At 49.6% G+C, this 8,843-nt stretch overlaps 4 protein-coding genes across 4 annotated transcripts; 3 read left to right on the top strand and 1 right to left on the bottom strand.

Moving 5' to 3' along the window:
* Positions 1–100: 100 nt before the first annotated feature.
* On the bottom strand, positions 101–1,252 carry CABS01_16817 (uncharacterized protein; the record flags this gene model as incomplete). Its single annotated transcript, XM_060550146.1, has 1 exon — positions 101–1,252. A coding segment is annotated over one exon (1,152 nt), but the record flags the coding sequence as incomplete, so codon positions are not given.
* Positions 1,253–1,779: 527 nt separating this feature from the next.
* CABS01_16816 (uncharacterized protein) lies at positions 1,780–2,631 on the top strand (the record flags this gene model as incomplete). Its single annotated transcript, XM_060550145.1, has 3 exons — positions 1,780–2,170; positions 2,217–2,381; positions 2,435–2,631. 3 exons carry the CDS (start codon positions 1,780–1,782, stop codon positions 2,629–2,631), a joined length of 753 nt encoding a protein of 250 aa, XP_060402861.1.
* Positions 2,632–3,573: 942 nt separating this feature from the next.
* Positions 3,574–4,605, top strand: CABS01_16815 (uncharacterized protein; the record flags this gene model as incomplete). Its single annotated transcript, XM_060550144.1, has 1 exon — positions 3,574–4,605. The coding sequence occupies one exon, from the start codon at positions 3,574–3,576 to the stop codon at positions 4,603–4,605; it is 1,032 nt and encodes a 343-aa protein (XP_060402860.1).
* A 661-nt stretch (positions 4,606–5,266) lies between these two features.
* Positions 5,267–7,082, top strand: CABS01_16814 (uncharacterized protein; the record flags this gene model as incomplete). Its single annotated transcript, XM_060550143.1, has 4 exons — positions 5,267–6,049; positions 6,095–6,445; positions 6,492–6,587; positions 6,648–7,082. The coding sequence occupies 4 exons, from the start codon at positions 5,267–5,269 to the stop codon at positions 7,080–7,082; spliced, it is 1,665 nt and encodes a 554-aa protein (XP_060402859.1).
* Positions 7,083–8,843: the final 1,761 nt, after the last annotated feature.

Raw genomic sequence — 8,843 nt, 5'->3', positions numbered from 1 at the left:
CGTGCCATGCTTCGTGTTCGCCGTAGCATGCGGTGCATTTCCTTGGGGTCGTCGTGTCGCTTTTCGAGGGGCAATCTCGGGTCGCGTGTTCTTGCGCACAGTAGCCGCATGTTGTCGTTGCCTTGCATTGGGTTCCTATGTGGCCGTATGCGCAGCACTTGAACCACTGCCTCAGACGGCACTGGCTATCGTATCGTTCGCATTGAAACACCTGGCCTTGCCAGATGAGTCCCTCGTCAATGAGTTTGTTGGCGTCTTCTGCCCTTGAGAGCTCCACGACCACTGATGATGCCGTCTTTTTGCTGGCCGATTGGGTCAGCCAGCCTACGTACTTAATGTCTGCTCTGGGGATGAATGCTTTGTTGTCCTGCAGCAGGTCGTCTCTGATTTCTGTAAAGCGGTCCATGTTCATGGAGCTGGTTCTGATGCCGTGCGCCAGCACTCCGTAGGTTGGGATCCTCACGGCGGCTCCGTTGCCGATGTGGTTTTCCCAGTCCTCGGCAAACTGCCGGAGGGCCTCCATGTCTTTCGTCGTTGCTGTCTTGACGCTCAGGTCGCCGCTCTTGAGTTGATTGGCGGACACGGTCTTGAGCTTGCGGATATGCTCGTTGCTGCTTTGTTCGATTGCGCGGTCTACGTGCGCCTTGAGGCTACGGGGGTTCATGGCTCTTATGCTGGCAATGGTGATAGGGTCTCTAATGTTCACAATGATTTCACGCAGAATCTGGGTCTGGGACGCTCTCTGGTTACAGGGGTTATGCATGCTCCCTGCAAGTCCTCCTCGGGCGGCTACGCTGGCATATGACTGCACGGTGTTCCCCTGATTCATCGGCTCTAGTGCTTTGATATCCTTCACGACCTTGACCGCCAGCTCGCTGGCTTTCCAAGCCTCCTTGGCAGCCGCGCTGGCTGCGCGCGTTGTGTTGGTGTTTTCCTTCAGTTCGGCCGTATTCTGCTGCATAGCAATCCTGATGGTTCTCGATTCGCGGATGTTGCTCTCGTTGGTCGTCTTGTTTTCCGCACGTAGACTCTCAATAGCTTGGTGGAGGTGTCCGAGCTCGGGCAATTTTTGCATTTTAGCCAGTAGGGAGATGGTAGCAATGAGAGTGGCTTTCACGGCTTTCGGGTCAAGGGGGTATTCGTTTGCGGTGTCGATTGATTTGAGTGCTGTCTGAAGGTGTCTGCTAAGTTGAGTGGCGTGCTCTCGATGGTGCGTTGGCCATGTTTGCTCCTGGGGCCATGGGGTTGCCATGGTGCCTACGTCGTGATGGGCTTCGCGACGAGCACACGGCTATCCAATTGACCTTTCGGAGTGTGTTGTGGCGCTATTTTTACTCCGATTTCAAAAATTTCGTTCTCGCTGTTGTTGGTTTTTTTGGGGAAATCTTGATTCATTACGGAGCCAGCCGGTGATTTGACTACAAGTGTCTCGGATCTACGTTTCGCCATGTCGGTTCTATCGATATGCGAACGTGAGAGCCTGAGACCAATCAAACTCATCTGGAAGCGCTGCAGCTGGAACTATGATGAGTCACCCCATCGTAGGCCGACGGGTGTTCCCAGAACAGCGCCTAGAATAACCGAGGATAGCCGATAACCACTTTTCATATGCTCTTCCAGTTACCTACTTTCTCCTCGCCTCCTTTCCCATTTTCCCAGTTTCCCATTTTCCTGCTTTCCCGTTTTCCTGTTTTCCTGCCTTCCTGTTTTCCTACTTTCCAGCTCTTTTTGTATGCTTTTCCTCTCCGCCCGTCTCCGGCGTTTGTGGTACAAGGAGACATGGAAAAATATATCGAATCCTTGCGAAAAGTCATCAACCACTTTCGCACCCACAATTCGCCTAGCCCCAAGCACGTCGGGAAATTTCGCTCCTCGATTGGACTGTTTCCTAAGGACGGTCGCGAGTCCGACGACACATCATCGACACGGTCAAAGCGTAAGGGCGCATGCGTGTTCCTGACCAAGGTTCATGAGGACCTGGGATTCCGTATGTCTTTGCTATGTGCTTTTACATTCGCACCGACCACTCTATACGAAATCGGGCAACTCAGCTCTTTCATCGACGAGATGAAGGACAAAATCACGGGGCCATTGCAGGCTGTTGCCCTCAATTTCGAGGTTGATATCAAAAGCTACAAGACTGAACTCGAGGCAAAAATTGGGACGAATGGTAGGTAAACTCTCAGGTGGCCGGATCAGTTCTAATGTCACGATAGCCATCTCCGGCCAAGTGCAGGGCCGAACTAAGCGCAGGATGAGCGACACGGCTGTGCATAGCCAGGGAGCCGCGCAGAAGATCAGGCGCGTAACATCACCGAGAGAAGAAGTGTCGAGTGAGACCGGTACCACTGAGCCCAGCACCGGTCCGCCAGTAAGCAACGGTTTGTTGAACCCCACTTTCCGGCCGGCTGGTACACCTGCTGATATTGGATAGCGCCACTGAAAGGGAAGGTCTACAACATATCGGTGGAAACTACTTTCCGACTCCTAGCACTAACCAAGCAATCGGACCTGCAACAGTCACTTACGGTCCCTGACAGTGAACAGTGGCCGTTCATCACATTCAGATGCAGTCCGAGAGAAGTGATCAAGTACTTGACGGAATCGGATCAGGTCATGTCCTTAGCATAGATATGGTAGATTTTGCAGCTTCCCTCACCAAAGAACATGTACTCCCATCCTTCTCTCCAAGTCACCATCACCATTTGACCCCTGTTCTCCCCGCCCTGAACCACACCAACTTGGTCCAATGCACTGTCGAGAACACGTATATGTCCTTTTGGATCCGTCATGTCAACAACGATCGCAATAGGTGCCCGAGACCCCTGTGCGGGGACTGTCCTGCCAAGATCCCGGACCGTATGCTGCTCTGATTCGACTTCATTCACCTTCAGCTGTCTGAAATTTAGCACCGCTCTTCTGGTTTTTAGAACATCAGGATAAACGTTTGTCCTACTTTTTCAGAAACAGCTTTACCGATGTCTATAACTCTGCCTAATTGCGATTGTTCCATGGAGAGTTGCTGACTAGAATGCGACCGTCGTGATTGTTTCTTGGTGGAGGTTGGACATGAAAATTCTGAAAAGTATCGCCAAAGTGGAAGAGAAAAACGAGTAGGAAGGGAGTTCCCCCAAAGCAAGTGTATTCCGTGGCGACACAAAGGGATGGGGAGATTGGTGCCTGACAAGCTGTGCCCTGTTGCCTGATGAATGAGAAAATGAGAAAATGAGAAAATGAGAAAATGAGAAAATGAGAAAATGAGAAAATGAGAAAATGAGAAAATGAGAAAATGAGAAAATGAGAAAATGAGAAAATGAGAAAATGAGAAAATGAGAAAATGAGAAAATGAGAAAATGCATACCGCACGCTTACATCCAACGAAGACGTGCGAACCCCGGCGACACCGTTATTGTGTTGGTAGCGATTGTACTTGTGTGTCCTCTCTTTCCCACCGCCGCTTGGTAGAGCGGCGTAGTCAATTTGCGCACCTGAGATTTAGGTATAAAGACTCGGGGCCTCACCATTCTGCTCTCGATGCTTTCTACACAGACATCAACAACATCATTCATCATCATGAGCAATATTTTCTTTCACTACCCACCACTTTCAGGGCTCTACGAAAAATGGAGGCATGATCCCATCGAGTACGGAGCTGCTGCTCTGTTACAAAACCTTGTCATACTTTGCTTTAGAATCGAAAACAATTTCTGCCCAACATTTGAGCAGCCTCCGGACGCAGGAGCGCGCAGGAACTTCCGAATTGATGTGCTCATCTACGACTACAGCCCTTTGTACAGTTCACCTGGATCGCTCATTCCGCGATTGTTGGTGGAGATCAAAGGAGGAGGTGGTTCATCACGAGAGGTTGAGGACCAAGCACTAGCGAATGCTCGGGCGTCTATCGCGCAGTATAGCCTTCTCGGCCTCTTCGTACAGACAGTTATCGGGATTGAGCGTTCCTTGTGCTTCCGCTTTTGGTGGGTAGACCCAGTCAACTTAAGCCTCTTGCCTCTGGACAACGGCCCTCAATCTGGGTCCCGCAAAGGACGCAGTGCATACGTCGACCTGAATACCGACAACGGAAATTTGCTAGAGAGTTACTACGATCAAGTCAAAAACGGTATGCCGATCCTACCCACGGCAGTATCAGACCAGGACCAGCTGGACCCGCTGGCACAGAGTCAGCTCAACCAGTTCGCACAAGATCTGGATCAGTCGGCAAACGATCTGCCAAACGAGACCTCTGACGCAAACTTCCAGGGCTATGAAGAAGATGAAATGCTAGTTGACACGGAGCAAGGACAACTTTCGGAGCCGGAGCCTGAAGAAACGGACCCAGAAGCTGGAGCCGGTCCTTCTCAGGCCCAAGGGGCGAGTCAGAGTCGACGCACAACTTCTTCCAATGCCCATCGGATTGAGATCGTCTATGAACCGCATACTTTCAGTAGCGATAAGTTCATCTTCAAAAAGCATAAGAAAGGCAGATCTCACATTACCGAGCTTAAGGACTGGGATAAGCAACGCACTCGGGATGGAGAAGTGTGGACCTGGAAAGCCGACAGAAAGTACTGGGGCTACAAGCCACGAAACATGGAAAGACATTGAGACTTTTAATCGTGTCTATTCTTCCTCTCAGTGTCGTCTATATGGCTTGTGTATGCAGATTAGTTAGGCCCTCAAGACCAAATCAATACGTATTTCCCTTTCTGCGTCTACATTGTGTCCCACGGCGAGGTGACGAAGGTTCTAAATAAAGGCTCGGGATGAACAAGCATTAGTCACAGGTATGGCTATGTTTGTTGGATTGACGACTGTGTCTGGATAAAGGGATGCTAGAAATTCGTTGAATAATATGCAAGAACCGGTGATGATGGGTAAATACAAGACAGAACCCCGCTTGGACCGGGATGGGACGGAATCCCTCAATCAAGCACAACAATCACTCTTTGATCGATGACCTCAGTGGTATTGCATTAAATCAACATCGTTTATCTAACATTATCTAACAATGTTCCCATGCTCGCAGAACGCGATTGAGATTTAGTGCCTGATTTCCTACCTGAGGCACTTACCACCCGGCGGCTTGAACAATGATCTTCCGGGCCTAGGCATGCAAATGTCAAATGCTGAGTCATCTAAGACATGCCCAATGGCACATGCCCAGTGGCATTATAAACCTTGAGACTGCACACCTGAGTTTTTTCCGCAAAAGAACTTGAACTACAATTCCCGACCACCCCTCCTACGGTTCCATGTCCTTGCTGCTATGAGCACTTTTTGCATCACACCACGATGTGGTTTGTGCAGGTTTAGGCTTCACGACGGAGAGCTTATCATCATCGGTGAGCCTGGTTCAATCTCTAGCCACTGCCTCTCTGACTTGACAATAGTGAAGGCTGGCCAGAGTTCCGAGGAGATGGTGTATGAGCGGATCATGGTTGATTTACAGAAGTCGAGATATATCACTTGTGTTGGAGACTGCTCACACCTGGACGGGAAAACAACAGGCTGTCATGTTGAATGTGCCAATCAGATAACCCCTTGGCCTGTCACGGAAGCCATTGAGGTATTGGCATTCGAGTACGAGCCTACGGCTCACGAGAAAGACGACCGAAGAAGTTGGCTTCACCACAAGCTGTCTGTCTTGTTAGACAAAGTCTTAGTGCGACTGCCCCGCGAGCTATGTTCTTTAATCGCTGGTCTGTGCCTTCGGAGTTACGCAGTGGAATGCGCCAGAGCCCTTCGCGCTGTGCCCAGTGGAGAGTCCTCGATCCAACTATCATCCAAGATATGGGGTCATTTCACGGATTTCGAAGGCAGCTCGTACTTGTCGTCGCTAAGCAACAACAACGATGATTGCCACACTCAGCTCATGTACGTACCCAAATCTATGTCGACAGTCACGACTATTTATCTTGCGGAGGACTATTTCGGTGTCAGGTTGATATCGTTTTGCGGTGGTTCCACTCCGACCGTAGAGAATTGCCGAGATCTTTGGTGGCGAGCCATGGATCTTGAGAGTTCGCCCACACTTGTGGCTCAGAATAAGGTAGCTTCTTGAGCCTGCTACTTAGATACCACTAACACTATGTAGGGCCCAAAACTCCGCTGTTTCGTTCCCAAAGATGCGACGTTGAAACAACAGCAACTGACAAATGTGCTGTGGGCTATACCCCCACCTAAAATGCCTCGTATGGTTCAACTTGAGAGGTCGCCTGAAGCAACCAAAATGTCTGCAGTGTTGTGCAACAACCCAAGCATAGTTGCATATTCCGTCCACTGGGATACGCGAATCATGTCGATTCATACACACACCCTGAAGGAAGAGCTTTCGACGTATCAAAATCGAGACAATGGTATTTGGCTCTTTTTTCCATTGTACCGCAATGAAAAAGTAGTCGAAGTCTGGATTCGTGGTTCCGAAAGGCTAGATTTAGCATTGCTCGTACGTGCTATCATCTATGAGAAAACTTACACTGACATGTGTATAGTTCAGAACAAGCCACGGCCGAACTCTGGTCTTTGGTCCGCATCTGAGTATGCAGCCACGGACGCGGCTTGCTCTAATAGATGTGCTACCTCAGGACGTGGAGACCCGAATTTTCATCGAAAAATCGCCTGTCGGAATACGTAATGTAGCATTCGAGAGTCCAAGCCCAGAGACGGCGTCAAGCCATTCCATCAGCCTTCCACAGCCAACGTACAAGATCCCGATATCAACTTTACAAACCCCTTGGTTCTACTCGACAGCTTCTTTGGATGGCGTGGAGGATATACTACCGTGTGTGCGCAGTATGGGTGGACGGACCAGGATCATCGGCCTACTTCTTCACTATATCGATGGCCATGAAGCATGCCTGGGTCAGGTCCGTCTTGATTGCTTAGGAGTACCAATCAGACTTCTTGGGTGCGCTAGCGTTTGGTGTGGAATATCTGCTGATAGGTATGGTACGTACGTCGTCTCCTTCGAACTATCACGGCCTGTCCACGATCAAAACATCTATTTGATCGAGATGAATTTTCGGGACTCAGTGGATTGGTGGTACTCATACCACTACTCCAAGATTTACCCCAGGAAATGATTGAGTCATTCATGTTGAGAATGGAGGTTCGCCACGCCACTCAGGAATGCTTTGCGTATCTCCAGAGCCTGCACATTGAGGAAGTCAGGATGTGTTCCAGATGGCGGAACTTCAGGATACATAGCTTTACACAGGAACAATCAAACTCAGAATATCCTTTCTAGACGTAGTATCCTTCTCAGTTATTCTCCCGCAGCAAACGGAGGATGATCACAGCTCAAATCGCAGCCTCACTAGCGACTTGGGGTAGCGCAAGTGAAAATTCTTGCCATCACCGATCACTCTGCCAGCTGGATTGATGAGCAAACAGAACAATTCGATATGTGATGGGATACCAACATCGAAATTTGAAGGGCTGTCAGTCGATTAGAAATCCTGGGCGATACCAAGAACTTAATCCCGCACTTAGATCTCGGCACGTCTCCAACGTCTTCCGCTCGTGGAGGCACTCCGAGGTTTGAGGACAGCGACGAGCAAGGAAACTTGACTGGTTGGACCTGGACAGTCAAATCAAGGGCGTCCAATATCATATACGCAAAAAGCTCGAAGCGGGAGCTAGGACACGCCAGCTTCTAAAAATCGACGTGTCCGGTTCAAGGCTGCAGGAAGCTTGCCCCGCCATTTTGAAGACCAATACTCGCCGTGAAAATCTTCGCCAGCCGTGGCTCGGTGACATGACCAAGCACGTGGGATACAAGGTACTGGATTTCATGGCTTACCAGCACCGAATCGCTCTCACTCCGATGCCTTCAACTGGTGACGGGAACCCGCCCATTCTTCGACCTCACCGTGTGACGCTTAAGGACAGATGATAGCATAACTTAAAATCGTTGACAAACCCAGAAAGACGCTGGATCGTGACGACCTTGTCGAAGGACTCGTGTCACGGATGCTACAGCCGGAGCGGAGTCTGCGAATCCGGTCCAAGCAGATTGTCGACGCGTTGCAAGTGCCACCGAGAGGGTTGTTGCAATACACCTAGCTCTCTTAACACTCACTGAATCTGAATTCACCACACTTGTCAAAATTCTTTCTCCGCGGACGAAAGAGTAATGTGAGATCAAGCAAAAGTAGACATATCAGAGAGAAGATGTCATAGTTATCAGGCCCTTCCGTCCTTCCATCCATGAGACTCACCAAAGATACGTCTGCCAGTTGTTCACCCATTGCCCGGGTAAGTCAAAGACTGGCTGTCTCTAAGCTCATCTCAACGTCCTGACAATGGAAAACTACGCACCTGCACTCAACCAAAGCTTTAAGCTCAAAAAGATCGAAGTAGAAACGAACACAATGGTCAATCTACTAGCTGACCATTCATGTGAATCTGCTGGGATCAGGTGAAAATCCGTTGCATTCGTCCTACGGTTTTATTGGCCCAGGACTGAGGGCATAAACACCTCGGAGTAACTAGTCAAGGAAGTGTTGGAGCCATCGCACTGTACCGTATGCCATTGTTTTGTTCTATTCTGGGTCTACTTTCCGAGATGATTTTGCCAGTATTCCCAGTATTTCCCGCCCTTCAACGCCAAGAGTTCATCGTGGCTGCCTCTCTGTAGGATGGATCCTTTCTTTCCGAGGACGATAATCTCCTCTGCATCCATGATTGAGGAGCTTCGGTGCCTGTTGTGGTTAGGGTGGGACTGACTATTATGGAGTGTAAGGTCGCTTACCCCGCAATGACCATCGTTCTTCCTCCGAGATTTTTCGAAAAACTTTTCTTGATGAGGCTTTCAGTGATTGCATCCTGAAAGCTGGTACCTT

Source organism: Colletotrichum abscissum, assembly GCF_030869225.1.
Source record: "Colletotrichum abscissum strain IMI 504890 chromosome Unknown Scaffold_164.1, whole genome shotgun sequence".
NCBI classification, from domain to species: domain Eukaryota; kingdom Fungi; phylum Ascomycota; class Sordariomycetes; order Glomerellales; family Glomerellaceae; genus Colletotrichum; species Colletotrichum abscissum.
The sequence above is the reverse complement of the archived record's forward strand: the minus strand, read 5'-3'. Positions and strand labels throughout refer to the sequence as shown.